Genomic DNA, 19,655 nt, shown 5'->3' on the forward strand with positions numbered 1-19,655 from the left:
CAAGCAGACTCTCCACTGAGCCCAGAGCCCAGTGCAGGGCTTGATCTCAGGACCTGAGCCGAAATCAAGAGTCAGACACACTCAATCAACTGAGCCACCCAGCCACCCCAAAGCTGAGATTCTTATTTCCATCTGTTTGACTCTTGCATTTTATTTTTCAGTTATTCCCAAACCTGAGTAAAGTCATACTTCTGTAGTCAGAGAAAATGTTACTTTTAAAACAGTTCTGTGTGTAAATAGTATTATTAATAGCTACTATTTACTGAGCACTCACCTTGTTACCTGTATGATGTATGTCATCTCAGTGAATTTCTATAATAATCTTACAAAGTTGGTTCTACTGCTATCCTTGCTTTTGTAGAAAAACAAAAACAAACAAAACAACTACTGTTCAGGTAGGTGAATCTGCTGATCATTGTGGGTTCAGATCTGATGCCTCAGGGGTAACCAAAAAAAAAAAAAAAAAAAAAAGGTTTTCTACCTGAATTTGCAAAGCTCTTCACTGAACAATTAGAATAGTGAGAATGGAAAGGAACAACTGTGGGCACTCCCTTCTCAGAGTTTCACATCCTTTGTTTACTAATAAAAGCCTGTTACCAACCTCTTACATTCAAGCTGACTTGTATTTGCTTGTCTAACTGAAAGCTAGCACCCAAACTCACCCCATAGCCTGTTGTGGGAAGAGCAGAAAGATACCTCTGTGGGAAAGCCGATCCCTGCTCTACAGAGATGATTTTCAATGGCCTCCCCAAGTCATAGGTGACTTCAGGTGACAACCATTCAGACATTCAGTCCACTTTGTGATCAGCAGTTCTCTTGGCTACATCAACTGTTAGGGAAGAAAAACAACTGATCCTTCTGGAGATGTGGCCATCAGGCTGGAGAAAACAGATTTCTTTTTTCTTTTTTTTTTTTTAATAAATTTATTTTTCATTGGTGTTCAATTTACCAACATACAGAATAACACCCAGTGCTCATCCCGTCAAGTGCCCCCCTCAGTGCCCGTCACCCATTCACCACCACCCCCCGCCCTCCTCCCCTTCCACCACCCCTAGTTCGTTTCCCAGAGTTAGGAGTCTCTCATGTTCTGTCTACCTTTCTGATATTTCCCATATTTCTTCTCCCTTCCCTTATATTCCCTTTCACTATTGTTTATATTCCCCAAATGAATGAGAACATACAATGTTTGTCCTTCTCCGATTGACTTACTTCACTCAGCATAATACCTTCCAGTTCCATCCACGTTGAAGCAAATGGTGGGTATTTGTCGTTTCTAATGGCTGAGGAATATTCCATTGTATACATAGACCACATCTTCTTTACCCATTCATCTTTCGATGGACACCGAGGCTCCTTCCACAGTTTGGCTATTGTGGACATTGCTGCTAGAAACATCGGGGTGCAGGTGTCCTGGCGTTTCATTGCATCTGAATCTTTGGGGTAAATCCCCAACAGTGCAATTGCTGGGTCATAGGGCAGGTCTATTTTTAACTCTTTGAGGAACCTCCATACAGTTTTCCAGAGTGGCTGCACCAGTTCACATTCCCACCAACAGTGTAAGAGGGTTCCCTTTTCTCTGCATCCTCCCCAACATTTGTGGTTTCCTGCCGTGTTAATGTTCCCCATTCTCACTGGTGTGAGGTGGTATCTCATTGTGGTTTTGATTTGTATTTCCCTGATGGCAAGTGATGCAGAGCATTTTCTCATATGCATGTTGGCCATGTCTATGTCTATGTAAAACAATCAATGTGATTCATCATATCAGCAAGAGAAAAACCAAGAACCATATGATCCTCTCATTAGATGCAGAGGAAGCATTTGACAAAATACAGCATCCATTCCTGATCAAAACTCTTCAGAGTGTAAGGATAGAGGGAACTTTCCTCGACATCTTAAAAGCCATCTACGAAAAGCCCACAGCAAATATCATCCTCAGTGGGGAAGCACTGGGAGCCTTTCCCCTAAGGTCAGGAACAAGACAGGGATGTCCACTCTCACCATTGCTATTCAACATAGTACTGGAAGTCCTCACCTCAGCAATCAGACAACAAAAAGACATTAAAGGCATTCAAATTGGCAAAGAAGAAGTCAAACTCTCCCTCTTTGCTGATGACATGATACTCTACATAGAAGACCCAAAAGCCTCCACCCCAAGATTGCTAGAACTCATACAGCAATTTGGTAGCGTGGCAGGATACAAAATCAATGCCCAGAAATCAATGGCATTTCTATACACTAACAATGAGACTGAAGAAAGGGAAATTAAGGAGTCAATCCCATTTACAATTGCGCCCAAAAGCATAAGATACCTAGGAATAAACCTAACCAAAGAGGTAAAGGATCTATACCCTAAAAACTATAGAACACTTCTGAAAGAAATTGAGGAAGACACAAAGAGATGGAAAAATATTCCATGCTCATGGATTGGCAGAATTAATATTGTGAAAATGTCAATGTTACCCAGGGCAATTTACACGTTTAATGCAATCCCTATCAAAATACCATGGACTTTCTTCAGAGAGTTACAACAAATTATTTTAAGATTTGTGTGGAATCAGAAAAGACCCCGAATAGCCAGGGGAATTTTAAAAAAGAAACCATAGCTGGGGGCATCACAATGCCAGATTTCAGGTTGTACTACAAAGCTGTGGTCATCAAGACAGTGTGGTACTGGCACAAAAACAGACACATAGATCAATGGAACAGAATAGAGAAGCCAGAAGTGGACCCTCAACTTTATGGTCAACTAATATTCGATAAAGCAGGAAAGACTATCCACTGGAAGAAAGACAGTCTCTTCAATAAATGGTGCTGGGAAAACTGGACATCCACATGCAGAAGAATGAAACTAGACCACTCTCTTGCAGCAGATACAAAGATAAACTCAAAATGGATGAAAGATCTAATGTGAGACAAGATTCCATCAAAATCCTAGAGAAGAACACAGGCAACACCCTTTTCGAACTCGGCCACAGAAACTTCTTGCAAGATACATCCACGAAGGCAAAAGAAACAAAAGCAAAAATGAACTATTGGGACTTCATCAAGATAAGAAGCTTTTGCACAGCAAAGGATACAGTCAACAAAACTAAAAGACAACCTAAAGAATGGGAGAAGATATTTGCAAATGACCTATCAGATAAAGGGCTAGTTTCCAAAATCTATAAAGAACTTATTAAACTCAACCGCAAAGAAACAAACAATCCAATCATGAAATGGGCAAAAGACATGAAGAGAAATCTCACAGAGAAAACAGATTTCTAAAGATTATTGCTACCTATCCAGATGTTGCTATTAAAAACCAAACTGATGAGTTATCTCTCCAGTTGCAAGGTGGGGTGGGAGCTTGCCAGGTACCAATACTAGATTGAAAATGGGTGCTTGTTGCTGAGAGAATGAGCTCATGAAATAATCCTTTGAAAATGAATTTTACTCCAAAAGCACTGGGCTTCTAGCCCTACAGAAACCACCTGTCTGGTTCCAGGGTGACCCCTAATGTCTTGCAGATGTTTCAAGTAGAATGTCAGTATAGAAAATCCCCAATAGCATGCCCCGCTGTGCTGCAGTCCTGGGCAGAAGCCTGTCTTGATGCTCACGTCTGATGCGGTCACTCAAGTTCTGGCCTCAGCCTTTCTTCTCTGTCTTCCCTTTGCTATGGCCATCTTATTTGGCCACAGGATTTTGCCAGTCATATCTGAGCAGATGACTTCCAAATCTACTTCTCCATCCGTTTTTCAAGAACTCCCAGTCCCAACTTTTTTCCTTGTGTGGACAAATTGCAGGTTACCTTAAACTCTTTATGTTTAAAACTAAACTGATATTTTTACAAACATGCTTCTCCTATCATCAAAGAGACTACTCTCCTTTCAGACACTTCTCTTGAAATCTTACATCATCTTTGTGATTCCTTCTTTCTTAATCTTCATATCCAATGAGTTTCCAAGTACAATGTCTTTTTTTTTAAGATTTTATTTTTAAGTAATCTCTATACCCAATGTGGGGCTCAAACAACCCCAAGATCAAGAGTTACATACTGGAGACCTGGGTGGCTAAGGGGTTAAGCATCTGCCATTGACTCAGGTCATGATCCTGGGGTCCAGGGATCAAGTCCTGCATTGCTCTCCCCTCAGGGAGCCTGCTTCTCCCTCTGTCTATGTTTCTGCCTCTCTCTCAGCGTCTCATGAATAAACAAATAAAATATTAAAAAAAAAAAAAAGAGTTGCACGTTTTACTGACCGAGCCAGGTGCCCCCACTCAATGTCTTTGGATTCCACTCCTCTTGTATTCCCATGTCCACTTTGATTCAGTTTCTCTCCCCCCTTTCTCCTGTATCAGTGATCCAGCACCATGGGGTCCTTGGCACAATCCTCACTCTACACTTCTTCACCTGCTGCTACCAGAGTAATCTCCCCAGTGTTCAGTTTCAGCTCTACCATTGTCATCCTCTATCTTGGGGGTGCTTGGGCAGCTCACTAGGTTAAGCATCTGTCTTCAGCTCAGGTCATGATACCAGGGTCCTGGGTTTGAGCTGGGAATCAGGCTTTCTGCTCAGTGGGGAGTCTGTTTCTCCCTTTGCCTCTCCCAGCACACCCCTGCTCAAGCTCTCGCTCTCTCTCAAATAAATAAATAAAACAAACAAAATTAAAAAAACAAAACAAACAAACAAAAATCCTTTCTTGACTTCTCATTACCCTCACACAATAGAGTCCAGGTTCCTGGGCATGGCATTCATCGTCATGTCACAGATATATATATATATATGATTTTATTTATTCATGATAGACACACAGAGAGAGGCAGAGACACAGGCAGAAGGAGAAGCAGGTTTCCTGTGGGGGCCCGATGCGGGACTTTATCCCAGGACCCCGGGATCACACCCTGAGCCAAAGGCAGATGCTCAACTGCTGAACCACCCAGGTGCCCCACAGCCTTATGTACTCTTTTTATAAATCCTATGAGCTAGCCCAATGTTTTTCAATCTCTTTATTATTGTACCTCCAATATTGCCCTTATTGTGAATGTCTATTTAAGCCAAAACAGATCATTTACTAATCCCTGAATATAACCATGAATATATCCTTGAAAATATCCCTGAAGATTTTCTAGCTCCCAAAATTTTGCTCACTTTGGCCATTAGTCAGAGGAGTTGAGGGATTACGAGCAGATTCCTACAGCGTACTTCTCCTACTTGGTGTACTGTTTCCCTGGCCTAAATAGTCACACATCTCCTCCCACAACCTTCAACTTCTTCCTATTGAAATCTGACCTTTCATGTGACAACCCAAATACCATGTCCTCTCCCTGATCCACTCAGTTGGAACTAACTTCTTTCTGTGGTCTCATAGAACTTTCTTGATACATTTATTATGTTGGCCTTTGTCATGTAGTTCTTTTTCTGTGTCATCTCCCCCACTGTATTATAAACTTTCCAAAGACAAGGAGTATCTTCTTCACAGCATACAATGCCCTCATACAGTAGGCACCAGAACATGGTAGTTGAAATCAATTCACTGATACACCAGGAACACAATAAAAGCCTACCCACGTGAAGAAGTTCCATATGTGTGTGGAAGAAATGAACATGTTAATAAGTAGAAAAATGGACATCATATATAAGCCACACTCCTAATCCACCATTATTAACACAGAGACTATTTTAAAAGGAGTTCCATGTATTGTACAACACTGGCGAACCAAATTGGTTCCTGCTTCAGAGAAATAACAGCCACCCACAGAAGGTTACTATTCAAATGGTTACCTGCCTAGACATGTCTTAAATAACAATGATCAAAGTGAGTAGAGAACCCAGAGGCCAAAATGTAAATAGTCATTTTTGACATTATGTTTTTGTTACAGATACAAAAATCTTTATTGGGTTTATTTGCCATGAAAGGAGATGATACATGTGCAAGTACACTTTACTTTAAAAAATATATTTTATTTATTTATTCATCAGAGACACACAGAGACATAGGCAGAGGGAGAAGCAGGCTTCCTGCAGGGAGCCCTATGCAGCCCTGGGCACTGGATCCTGGGTGTCATCCATCTGTAGTGTCTGGACTTTCTAAATTTCTCTGAGGGCAAAGCATCCCTGATGGGACAAAACTACCCTCTTGAGCCTTGAGGACCTGACTGACCCCAAGGCCGTGACCGTCCTGACCTTTACCGCCCACCTGCATGTACCCACCGATCTTAGTTCCATATTTTTCTCATCTAAACCTGGAAATATTTTCAATACCTTGGAGGCAGTCTTTTGAGATGCTAGCGCACCATCTTCCCTGTCTTGGCCTAACCAAAATAAATCCATTTTTTCGTTTCTCTGCCTTTGGAATTTGTCAGCGGCTAGTGGCCACATCTGGGCTGTTTGGGACCCCTGAAGCCAGGCATTCCTGCGCCCCAGCGCCCCGGCTACAATACTTTTTTAAATGTATGTATAAGACACATTTAGAAACTTCCATCATATCTCACAATAATAACTTTCTAGGAAAGCTATTTCTGTGGTTTCACAGGATTACATTTTGCTTTAGTCAGAGGATTAGGTGTTTGCAAGTGGCACTTGAATTACTTCTCTGATATTATGAGGAAGATTATCAATTCTTACAGAAAGCTACAAACAGGTGATTTTCATCATCCCTTGCCCCTGGGCTGTCTTCTCCTAAGATACCGTAAACCATCTTGTGGTTTTTAAAAGTTTTGGGTTTTTTTTTTTTCTTTCACCTAGAGCTCAATAATGACTTTTGTAGGGGGATGAACTGGAGGCCTTGGGGGGGATGGGAGGCGTGGCAAAGAACCCATCCCCCAAGGGTACACTAAATTTAGCGCCTCGCCTGGTCAGGTCCCACAGTCACCTGTGCATCAAGCTCAGCCCTCCTGGGTGTTTCAGGTAGGGTAACTCTTGTGCCAGATCTAAAGCTCCTACTGCAACTCCACTTCCCATGGGCTCTTTACTGAAAAGGAGGATTCGTTGTGGATCTCACTCCTCTTCACCCCTTCCACTAGACCGGCTGGAGTTCTGAGAGCAAACAGCAGCGGCGAAAGCAAATACTGCATTGGCGCCAGTCCCTAGACTCAGGCCTCACTTAGGTGCGGAAATTAGTAGGATTGTTACCTTAACACGTCGGGTCTGCGCGGAGAGGAGCGGGGAGGAGGAGACGAGGAAGGACCCGCCCCTTTGGAATGGGATTGGTTCCCTGCGTCGGTTTAGCCATTCATTTTGCATCTGGGTTGGGTCTGGGTTGGCAGAGACAGTCATTAAGGTGTTGTCGAAATGAGCCCCGTAGGTGTGGGCTGTTCCCCAAGTTCGGGGTTTTAGATTTTCAAAGGGGCGGACTTCTAATTGGCCTTGGGATCAAGGTCCCGAAACTGGCCTCCTTTACCTCGAAAAATGTCCTCGTAACGGGCGGCGCCGAGGAGCTTAAGTGCAATAATTCCCACGCAGGAGAGAACATGACGAAGGTTCCTCAGGGGTTTGATTTCAGTTTCTTAAGTGACGAAGAAGCCAGGAAGATCCTCCAGGTGCTGGAAAGAAATGAGGAGCTCCAGAGGGCAGAGCAGGACAGGATCAGGTACGCGCCGCTCCCTCCCCCGGGCCGCGGGAGGCGCGAACTCCTGGCCGCGCACCTGTCGGGCCTGGGACGGCGCCGCAGCCGGGGAAAGGTGCGCTCGGCTCCTCCCCGGGGACCGCGGACGCTTGGCTGGTCCCTGCCCACGCGCGGCGTCCCGGGCGCGCTGGCCCGCGGCTGTGGGTCCCGCAGGGAGGGGGTCGCGCTGCCCCTCGCGGTGCTGGCAGGTGCTTGGGAGCGGTCCTGCGTGCGCGGGTGCCGCCGCGCTGCTGCGCCCCGGGCGGGGACACGGGAGTGGGGGTGGGCCGCGGGGGCCCAGTAGCGTGGGTCCAGGACACGTGGGCGGCGACGGTCCAGTCCGCGAGCGCGGCGATCGGCGCGGGGGCCCGGCGCTCTCCAGGCGGCCACGGGGCCGGGCGGGGCGGGCGCAATGGGGCGGGGGGGGGGGGCGGGGGCGCGCACCCTCGTGCCTCCGTGCAAAGGTCCCCCGGGCGGTGCGCCCTCCCCCCGGAAACACCTCTCTGCACCCCACGTGCGGGCGTCCCGGGAGGAATGGCAGCTCCCTGGCGGCGAAGCGGTCCCGCCCCAAGGCCGGGCCTTCAGGCTCTTGCCTTGTGTGGAGTGAACCGGCCTGGGACTGGGACTCGAATGGGGGGTCTCCTTGCGTGGGGAGCAGCTGCTGCGAAATCTCACCCTTGGCCTCACTGTACAGGGCTGCAGGGGACGGATTAGACACCAGAGACGGATGTGGGCCGGTGATTGCCTGGGATGTCAATTAACCAGTTTTTCCCCTGGGAAAGTGTGGGATAGGCCCTGGAATGAATACAAGGACTTTCTCACCAAGTCTAGAATAGACCCGTTCAAGGCCTTCTCCAGCTGACTGTGGAAGGAATTCGGGGCATCACTCAGACCAAAAAGTGTGTCCTCAATTGGAATTTAGAAAGCCATTTGGCTTGCAACTTCTTGGTGATGTCGGTTCTAGGTTTCCACTTCCTTCCAAAGATTCTACTGCCCACCCCGGCACCCCCCCACCCAAAAAAAAAAAAAAAAAACCGTCCCAAAATACTCTTCACATAGAAAATCCTAGTTAGTCTTTATAGAAGTGATTAGAATACCCTGAGCTCAAAGTCCCATCTTCCCTCATCTCCAACAGTTACAGCTCTTACGGGGAGAAATGAATATTTGAAGTGCGGTGATGTGTATTTTACACCATCATACTCTGCTTTTCAAAAAGTAGGCTCCATCATTTCCTACCTGTGTGAGCACAGTATGTCCACACCCACTCGCATCCACGTGCAGGTAACCACACATCCACACGTGCCCTGCACACAGGCACACCCAGCCTTGAGGAGGAGAACTTTAGTATGTAGTTTGTTTTCAACACGTTTTCCAAAAGGACTAAGGAACTAGTGGCTCTCGGTGTGTGTCTTTGAAAGTGTTTATTGTCTCTAGAGAGGATGGGTCTCCTTAAGAGATCCAGTCCATATATATTTGGGGAAATAAGGGGAGAATTAGGAAATAACAGGAGGGAAGAAAGCTTCCACGTAAGATGTTATCATCGGCGTGGCTTCTCACGAACTGTGGTCTTTAGAAATAATAAGATTATTTAGTTTGATTTTCATTCAAGAGAATTTTGACTTGTATCTGACCCGGTGCTCGGGTTGTGTTTTCTGGGGAGCCGCCTTTAGGGGGAACTAGAACTACAGCTAGGTGCAAGGTCATGGAGCTGGGCCGTAAAAGGAAGGCTGAAACACCCTTTCTGATTTCACTGCACTCATCCTAACTGGGGCATGAACAGAAAAAGGCATAATGCTAAGACAAAATCAATCCTGCTAACTATTAAACTGTTAAAAATAATCACTCCAATAATTTAAAAAACATCACCATTAAAATATAAAAATCATTTAAGGACAGTGGACACTTGGGCCAAATGCTCAAGGCAATTATTTCTAGTACTTTCTTTCCCTCTGGTTAATTCCTGAATCCCATTGTCAGACACCCATCACAGGATAGCCATCTCCCTGGCATTTTTTGGTGTACCAGCTGACGTGCATGGGTTTTAGCAGATAATGGCATGAGGAGAAGGCCTGAGATAACATGTCAACTTGGCTGCCTCTGCTCATTTTCTTGATATGTGTGATCATATTTTCCAAATCAAAAGTCAGAACACGTGACTTATCATCCAGGAGCATTATTTAGGAGACAGTACAACAGGCTTGTGTGAGAGACTGGGAGGTCTTTTTGCTGTGCAGGTTTGCCCTGTTATCCAAAAATAAAGCATTTCCTTTGAAAGCTTCAAAAGTTCAGATGGCATAAAGCAAAGAAGCAATTACCATGCACTTATATGGAAAAGTTTTTGAGCACTCCCAAACACCAAAAATAAACTCTTAGGCTTTTCTGAAACCATAGGACACATCTTGATAAATCATGCACAAAATAAATCAAGATAAAGCACAAATGTCTACAAACACAGTTCAAAACTACTGTGGCTTAGGGTCCCTGAGTCATTCAGTGGGTGGGCTCTTGATTTGGGCTTAGGTCTTGATCTCAGGGTCATCAGATGGAGCCCCACAATGGGCTATGCACTCAGTGTGGAGTCGGCTAGAGATTCTCTCCTCCCTCTGCTGCTCCCCTGCTCTCTCTTTTTAAAGAGATTTCTCTCTCCCAGGAAATAAATAAAATCTTTTAAAAAGTTAAAAAAAAAAAAAAAAAAAGTAAACCACTAAAAAAACCTGACAGCATCTTGGTGCTGAGATGCTGAGTATAGCTCCTTCAGGAAGGAGCTTGGCAGTGCCACTCTGGCTGCTTGGGGTATGTGCTGCCTCCTGCAAAACATATGCTAAATTCTTTTTTTTTTTGCTTTTCACCTTTTTTCATAAAAGCAAAATCTTTTTCAGGTTTAATTTTTTGGCAAAAACAGGTATTAATGTAGGTCTTTCATAAAAGTGAAGTAGCCTAATGCAAACTATAGAAAATCGGGTGGGGAGGAGGAGTACTTGAGAAATATTCTCAAGATGTCTTTCTTTTTTTTTTTTTTTTTTTTTTAAGATTTTATTTATTCATGAGAGACATAGAGAGAGAGAGGCAGAGACACAGGCAGAGGGAGAAGCAGGCTCCATGCAGGGAGCCCAACATGGGACTTGATCCTGGATTTCTAGGATCACGCCCTGGGCCACCCGGGCTGCCTGATGTCTTTCTTTTTTAAAAGACTTTATTTATTCATGAGAAACATAGAGATACACGCAGAGAGAGAAGCAGGCTCCCTGTGGGGAGCTTCATTTAGGACTTGATCCCAGGACCCTGGAATCACAACCTGAGCCAAAGGCAGATGCTCAACTACTGAGCCATCCAGGTGTCCCTCAAGATGTCTTGGCTAGAATATTAAAAGACCAAATGGAGAAGTTTGGAAAGTTTGCTGGTTGGGGGACAACTGAAGAATTTAGTTACATCTATGATAGACTTGAATGTCTTACAACATATTTAAGAACTGTTATATAGTTAGAAACATTGAACTACAGTGTCATGCAGATCCAGAGATGCCCAGAGATTAATGTGAGAGTAACTGAGATCACCATGAGGGCTAACAGCCACCACCACCACCACCCCCACCCCCATAGAAATGCTCGTGAACACACAGAACTTCCTGAGATCTTCTCTCATCGGTACCAGATCTCTCTGGCTCCAGCTTACTTGGGAAGGTATTTGCATTAAATATTATTATGTTCCTGATATATAAAGAGTTTATTCAAATATTGAAGAAAAACACCAAGATTCAAAATGATAAACAGGCAAAACACAAAAATAAGGTGTTCATGCTAGAAGATATCCCAACTTTGAATGAAACGTTGCAGGAAAATGTTCACCCACACAATAGCTGAGAAATGAAGTATTTAAATGAAGTATTTAAAAATAACAGAAAAAACTGTTGGTGGGGATGGGCATGAAATGGATAGATTCAGCATATTGTTAGTGGTGTGCAGTCCTTTTGGTGAACAGTATGGTGCTACCTATAAAGATATGCCTTACCCTTGACCCAATCTCCAATTCTTGGATATTTCTCGTCAGTAGGAGGCTGAGGTAGGAGAAGGTGGCCACATCAGCATTTATCAAGGCATTTATGCCTTTTAGTAATTACTCTGATAATGACAGTCAACATTTATGGATCTCCTATTGTATACTCGGCACTGTACTAAGCATGCTACATGTATTTAATTAATTGGCCCATAGCCCCATTATGTACACAGTTGAATTTCAATTTCACAGAAAAGGAAACAGCTTAACAAAGGTTGAATACCTTGTCCAAGTTAAGTGAAAGCCAGCATTTTAAAAAATATATATTATTTATTTATTCATGAGAGACACACAGAGAGAGGCAGAGACATAGGTAGAGGGAGAAGCAGGCTCCCTATGGGGAGCCCAATGTGGGACTTGATCCCAGCACCCTGGGATCATGCCCTGAGCCAAAGGCAGACACTCAACCACTGAGCCACCCAGGTGCCCAAAGGCCAGATTTTAAATCCAGATCTATCTCAAAATGCTTTTACCCATCAGCATTGAATAATCCTCACCACCATCCTTTGGGGTAAGTAGTGTTGATGGCTTTGTACAGAAAGGAAACTGAAATGTGTCAAGGTCATCACACAGATCCTACGAGACAGAGCTAGAATTTGACCCAAATCTGACTCTTTCCACTATACTGTATTTTTCTCTGAGGGAAAAGAAGACATATACCCACAGATATTCATTGCAGTATTACAAAATGACAAAATAGTAGGAAAATAATAGCAAAATAGTGGAAAATTTCAAATCTAAATGTCTAGTAAAAGTGCAGTCATAATGGAGACTGACTCCATTATGGAGTCATTATCTCCAGTTATGGAGATAATTGTATCTTACCCAGTGTGATATTTTAATTTTACATTTTCTGACTACTTTGTTGTCAAGGTTATATAGACACCTCAAGAATTGTGGGGAAATGCATGGGAAGCATTGTTCTGTTAAAAAAAAAAAAAAAAAAAGCAGATGGGATCCCTGAGTGGCGCAGTGGTTTGGAGCCTGCCTTTGGCCCAGGGCGCGATCCTGGAGACCCGGGATCGAATCCCATGTCGGGCTCCCGGTACATGGAGCCTGCTTCTCCCTCTGCCTATGTCTCTGCCTCTCTCTCTCTCTCTCTCTCTCTCTTTCTCTGTGTGTGTGTGTGTGACTATCATAAATAAAAATTTAAAAAAAAAAAAACAGAACACAAAATACTGCCTGTGTGTTGCTGTAGTTTCTTGAAAATAGGCAAAACAGGGGAAAAAAAAGGCAAATATCTATGCTTCTCCTCTTGGTGAATCTCTGGGGCAGCTCCCAGCACGTGTCAAATAGGCAGTGAGTGTTTGCTGGAAGATAGGGGCTTGCCCTGACAGCCGTGAGGGCATCTTGTCTGCACTGCCAGGATGGGGAAGGGACAGGTAGGCTGGGCAGGAATGCTGGACACATGCCACCCCCAGGGGCTCTAGGAAGCCAGGTGAATGCAAGGGTATTGGGTTCCTGGTCTTAGGGGACAGAGACGCCAGGCCTGTAATAGGCCTCCAGAGAAAACTGCATGGGGGAATTCATGGCCTGCAGGGGCCAGGGCCAGAGGCTTCTGCAGTCCTAGCTTCTCTCCTGACTTCTCACTCTCAGCGTGTTTCCCCAGCTAGATGGGGTTCCTCCCACCTCTGAACCCCGTAGCGCACAACAGTCTGTGTCACATTTATCCGGTTCTGTCCTGTGAGTCTGGAATCTGTCCTACAGAAATACTTCAAGAGCCAGCTCAAGAGGTAGAAATGACCATGAAATTCCAATTTGACAGTTCCACTCCTTGTGGAGAGGGTTTTTCCTGGGGGTATTTACTTGGGAATGACTTCTCAGACCCTGCACAGGCTGTCGTTTTAGCCACAGTGAGAAAAAAATGGCTGAGAGTTTGAGTCACCATTTATTGGTAGGTGGCAATTTTCCCTGTACTTCTCTCACATCTTGGAGGAAAGTGTGTGTGTGTGTGTGTGTGTGTGTGTGTGTGTATGGGTGTGTGCATTCACAAACACATAATATATATGTATATGTACATACATATTTAATATATAGAAACTAAAAAGCATCTTACTTTTTTCACAAGTCTTTGAAAAACACAACTACCTACTTCTCATCCCCCACACCACCCCCAACCCCACATACCCCTGCCTCCTAAATGTAACTGAAATAAGTACCAAGAGATTGTATCAACCACTCAGCTCACAGATGTCAATAAATCAAAAATATTTATTTTTCCTATTGCAGAAAACTTAGAAAGTATAAGGTGGCACAGCACCTGACGTAATCAAAGTTGTTAAAATGGCATGTCTTAATTTAGACTCTTTTAGCTCAGCGGCAAGGCTGCAGCCCAGGAGGGCTTTCCAGAACTTAGTAGTTTCTGAGTGATGTGCGTCCTGGAGCTGCGGCTTGGTCCCAGTGGGACTGTATATATCAAAATGCTGACGTGCCTGTAGCTGTGGACGCCGTAGCAACCTGCAGAGGTTAAAAGCCAGACACACGGTGTCCTGTCCTAGGCTCTCTGCCTGTCCTCTACTCTCCCAGCCAGTGAAGTCTGCCACTGGCTAACAGAGAGACTTTCAGGAAACTTCGGGATCCTATTTATGGGACATCTGTACTGTACTGCCAGACGCTGTGTTGGCTCTGAAAATACAGCAGAAAATAAAACCTAGATTCTGCCGCAGATGGCTTCGGTCTGTGGTTGGTGGTGAGTCCTATTAGAGGAAGCGTGCATGTAAGGGTAGCTTGCCCTCCAGCAGCCCTGTGTGGCCTTGGGGAAGGCACCATGAGAATCCCCTAGAAGTTACAGGGATGCCATGTAAGCTTGTATGTTCTGATAATTTAACAAGATGTGGGATTACCATTGATCTCTCAGGTGTCTACAGTTTCCAGTAACATCCAATTTAGCTCATTCCTTTAATCCTTGGGGAGATCTTTCTCTCAATCACTTTCTTGTCTAGTTACTGCGGTGGATTGGTCTCCCTGGGCAATACATGTGGACCGACCATCATGTTACAGTTTCATACCCCAAGATTTGGGGGCTGTGTGACATGATAAGTCCTTTAGCTTTTCAAGTCTTTCATATTTGTTTGTTTTTAGTCTCATCATAATCGATAGGGCAGGTGTTTCTGTCTTTTTCAAAAGCTAATGATAACAGCAGTAGTAATAGCTAATATTTGCTCTGTGCTAAACTCTTCATGTGCATTTGCTCATTTAATTCCCACAGCAGCCTGATAAGTGAAGGGATATTTTTTATCTCCTCTCTACTGAGAAAGCTCAGGGAGGGTAAGTAACCTGGTTGAGATACCAGTGCAGGAAGTACTGGATTTGCGGACTCCATCTGAATTTAATTACTGCACAGTCCTGCCTCCAACCATGGAGTGTGAAGAGGTTGATGTGATTAGCCACACACTGCCCATCTAGCTTGTGACAGCATTAAGATGTTTTCATGTCAAAACTCTCTTATTTTTGCTAACCAGGACATTAGAGAACACACAAACCTAGGTTGCCATGTGCTCTACTAAAACTTATTATTTAGGAAAATTGCCTAAGGGTTGCTAGGATACAACTAGTAGAATCTGCCATACATAGGAAACACTGTAGGCAACCATGTATGTTTTGGAAAGCATGTATGCATTTTGTAAGGATATGCTCCAAACTGTTACAGGTGGCTTGAACATGATATTTAAAGGGACTCTAACCCAGGGCACCTGGGTGGCTCAGTGGTTGAGCATCTTCCTCAGCTCAGATCCTGATACCAGAGTCCTGGGATCGAGTCCCACATCGGGCCCCCTGCATGGAGCCTGCTTCTCCCTCTGCCTATGTCTCTGCCTCTCTCTGTGTGTCTCTCATGAATAAATAAATAAATAATCTTTTTTAAAAAAATAAAAAAAAGAATGCACCCTAATAACTTCATTTTCACTTGAATACCTCTGTAAAGCCCCTATCTCCAAATAAGGTCATATTCTGAGGTATTGGGGGTTAGGACTCTATGTTTTTTTGAGGACGCAGTGTAACAATAAGACTGGTTCAGTATTTTGAAATAAATTACTATGAACTTACCATACAACAGTCTAAAGAAGAAAAGCATGATTACATTAATTGATGCAGAAAAGGCATTTGACAGAATTGAATGTGCATTCATGATAAAAACTCTTGGCAAGAAAGAAATAGAACCTGAGGCATCTGCAAAAATATTTATAGCTAACATCATACCAAATGGTCAAAGACTGTTTTCTCTAAGATCTAGAACAAGGAAAAGATGTACAATCTCATCACTCTTTTTTTTTTTTTAAGATTTTTATTTATTTATTCATGAGAGACACAGAGAGAGACAGAGGCAGAGGGAGAAGCAGGCTCCCCGCAGGGGGCCTATTGCAGGACCTGATCCAACAGCTCCTGAGATCAGGCCCTGAGCCAAAGGCAGACACTCCACCGCTGAGCCACCCAGGCGTCCCCAATCTCACTACTCTTAATTCAACGTCATACTTAAGGTCCTAGCAAGTATCAGCCAAGGCAGAGAAATAAAGACATACATATGAGAAAGGCAGAAATAAAATTATCCCTATTTGCAGATGACATGATTGTCTACCAAGAAAATCTCCCAAAAACATCTACCAAAAAAAAAAAAAAATCCTAGAACTAAGAAGTAAATTTAACAAAGTGGTAGGATACAAGATCAAAATATACAATTCTTTTGAGTTTCCATATAATAGGAATGAGCAATTAGAAAAGCAAAGGGATTGAATAGACCAAACAATTTTTAAAAAGAAGAAGAAAGGTTAGAAGAATCACACTATTTGATTTTAAGACTTACTATAAAGCCACTGTAATCAAGATAGCATAGTATTTGTGAAGGGAAAGACATAGATTAGTGGAATGGAATAGAGTCCAGAAATAAGCCCCAAAATACAGCCAGTTGATTTTTTTTTTTTTTTTTTTTACAAACATGCAAAGGCAATTCAATGAAGGCTAGATAGTCTTTTCAACAAGTGGTGTTGGGATAGTTGGGCACAAGGCTGGAAATAGTTTCATCACCTAAAATAAAACCTATTAGTTACTCTTCATTTCTACCTCTCCTCCCCCCAACCCCATCCCAGGAGTGGAATTACTGTGATATTGGGTGATTTAGTATTTAACCTTTTAGGAATCATCAAACCATTTTCACCCACATTGACTTTATAAGGTTGTAATACTATGCCTATTTTGTTTATTTATGTAACATCTAACCTGAAAGTAACTCCTTCAAATTAAAGACTATAGTCAACATTATTTTTTGTGACTGCATACTATTCTACTGTATATATTTTAGAATTTAATTATTGTAGTATTTTAGCCACTTTGATTTTTTTCTTAATTTTTTGTTTCCTATTGCTTTAATAACACTGTGACAAACCTTCATGATTACATCCTTAATTCAATTTAAATTCTCTCTAGAGTATATTCCACAAAGTAGAATCCTTATTTTATAATATATTTTCTAAATTCTTATTACATGTTACCAAATTATTTTTCCAAAAAATTTTCTACTAGATTTCACCTTGACTGCCAGTGTGGGAAGCCTTCTATTTCACTATACCCTTGTCAGCACTAGATGATATTATTATTTAAAAAAAAAATCTTTGCTAATTTTGTAGGCAAAAAAATTTTTTTAACTTGATTTAGTATCTAGCACTTGTTATAATGAGCTTGAACTTTTTTCATATGTTTATGAATTATGAATATCTTTGCCCATTTTTATTTCAGAATTTGTATTCAGAATCAGAATGCCTCTTGTTATACATAACAGATCTAACCATGGCTTTAACAAATTGGGAATAAATTTTTCTGACATGACAAGATATCTGGAAATAGACAACCACTGGTTGGTTTAGTGGTTTAGGATGTCAGGATAGTGTCTTGCAACACAAAATGGCTGCAACTGCTCTGAACATCACATTCCTATCCAAGACAGGAAGAAGGGGATATGGTGGAGCCAATTATGCTTGTCCCTTACCATGGAAGTAAAAGCTTTTCCAGATGCCATCCCAGCCAATTCCTCCCTATGTCTCATTGACCAGAACCAGGTCATAAGGCCACGCTCACCACAAGGGAATTGAGAAATTAAGAAATGGAATTCAGATGTTAGGCTTAGACCAATCACCATCCCTCCCCTGAAACTGAACATTTTGCTGCCCACAGCAAAACCAGAAAGGAGAATAACTGGGGGAATAGATTCTAGAAGGCATCCAACACTGTTTAACATAGAATCTCAGTGTGGTTTTTTTTTCTTACTGACTTATATGTTTCTCTATCAAGGAAATAGACTTTTGTCCTATTTATTACAAATACATTTCCCAGTCTTCAGTTTACACTTCTACTTATCTGAAAGCAGAGGGAATTTTTTTCCATTAAAAAAAAATCTTTTTTTTAAGATTTACTTATGTATTTGAGAGAGAGAGAGAGAGAGAGCGCACAAGTGGGAGGGAGAGAGAATCTCAAGCCAGCTCCACGCTGAGCACAGAGCTTGATGTGGGGCTTGATCTCACAACCTTGACACAATGACCTGAGCTGAAACCAAGAGTCTGAAGCTCAACTGACCATGCCACCCAGGCGCTCTTCCATTTTTATATAACAAAATGTGCCAAATATTTAAAAATGTTCTTTTTAAGATTAGAAAGTTCTCCCATCTAGAGATTAGGTCAATATCCACCTTTACCTTTTAAAATCTCTTTGTAAAACTAACTTTTTCATGATCTGATATATATTTTATTTTTAAAATAGGATAATTATATAAGCTGATTTTTCCCCCCAGCAGATGACTAGCAAATTGTCCTGGTACCATTTATCTCCATCTGCTTCTGAGGCCTGTGATTGTTCCTTTTAGCAAAAGAACCAGGGAACGAACAAACAATAACAGCAACAAAGTGCTGGCGAGGCAAATGCTGTAGCATCAGGCTATCATGAAGCTAAGAAGAAAGTTGTAGGGAAAATGCTTCCATACAGAAAAGTGTGATTTTGCACATATTTAGTACTCATAGATGATGGGTCATGTTTCACTTCCTTCCTCTTCCCATTTCCTATGTCAGGTGGCAGCCCCAACCCAGGGTAGACCGTTCATCCTGAGCTCTACATCAAGTGACCTGGTTGTCTTTTAGATCTGGTTCTTTTGATAATCAAACCCATACCCTGTTACAGTGGCAGAAGGTTTAATTTATCACAAAATTAATTTGCTTTAAAGATTAATCACAAGGATAAATGATTAACAGGATTACTAGACAAACGAGCAAACAAAAGTAGAACCTCACATGTTGTGAATTTAATGTTACTGCTCTCAAGGGAGCTTGTAAAGCTCTTTAGAAGATCCCTGTCTGCACATCAATCAGGGTCCTGCCAGGAAAAGAGAAACTCCTCCTTATTCAAAATAGACTGTAGTGAAGTGCATTGCTTCTGTGGTGATAAAAAGAGGCAGAGAAACCAACCAAGGGACAGTGAGGCACGCCAGGGACAAGCAGCCAGAAGCCTGGAGGTAGGGATGTGCTGGTAACTGGCTCCCCTTGGTGGGTAGCACTGGCCAATTTCAAGCTCTAGCAACAGCGGCACAACCAGCTGGCAGGATCGCTGAGTATTAACACTGTGCCCAGTACAAGCCAGCTCTGGCCACCACTGGCTGCAGAGGAAAAGGGAGCCGGTGGTGTTAGCCAAGCCTCAGCTGTGATCTCCCACGTGAAACTGCAAGCAGCCGTGGCAGACCTGTCTGGGGATTTGGAGACGTGGGGGACAATCACTGCCAGAAGTGGGGGAGGCAGAGGATATCCTGCTGGTTCCTTCTTCTGACCCTCCGGTCTCCTGCCAGGGCCTGCCTGAAGCCAGCTGGAAGCATCTGACTTGTGGCTAGAGCCTGGAAACGCAGCTCACAGAGCCATCTGCGAGCAGCTCGGAGCAGAGCAGGGCCAGGGCCATGCCATGTTCTCTTCTGTCCCATTTCCGTGGTCCTCTTTTGTCCTATAGAAACGTAGTCCGAGGGACACCTGGGTGGCTCAGCAGCTGAGCAGCTGCCTT

The 19,655-nt window shown here is 43.2% G+C and overlaps 1 protein-coding gene across 3 annotated transcripts in view; it reads left to right on the forward strand.

Annotated features, from left to right (window-relative positions):
• Positions 1 to 7,247: 7,247 nt before the first annotated feature.
• The window catches only part of EXPH5 (exophilin 5), a 72,829-nt gene continuing 60,421 nt past the window's right edge, over positions 7,248 to 19,655 (forward strand). For all 3 annotated transcript variants that reach the window (XM_041770319.1, XM_041770321.1, XM_041770322.1), the window contains exon 1: positions 7,248 to 7,565. In XM_041770319.1, the coding sequence (XP_041626253.1) occupies positions 7,447 to 7,565 (119 nt within the window). In that variant the 5' untranslated portion in view covers positions 7,248 to 7,446. The remainder of the gene's footprint in view (positions 7,566 to 19,655) is intronic.

This window comes from Vulpes lagopus, chromosome 10 (genome assembly GCF_018345385.1).
Source record: "Vulpes lagopus strain Blue_001 chromosome 10, ASM1834538v1, whole genome shotgun sequence".
Lineage (NCBI taxonomy): Eukaryota > Metazoa > Chordata > Mammalia > Carnivora > Canidae > Vulpes > Vulpes lagopus.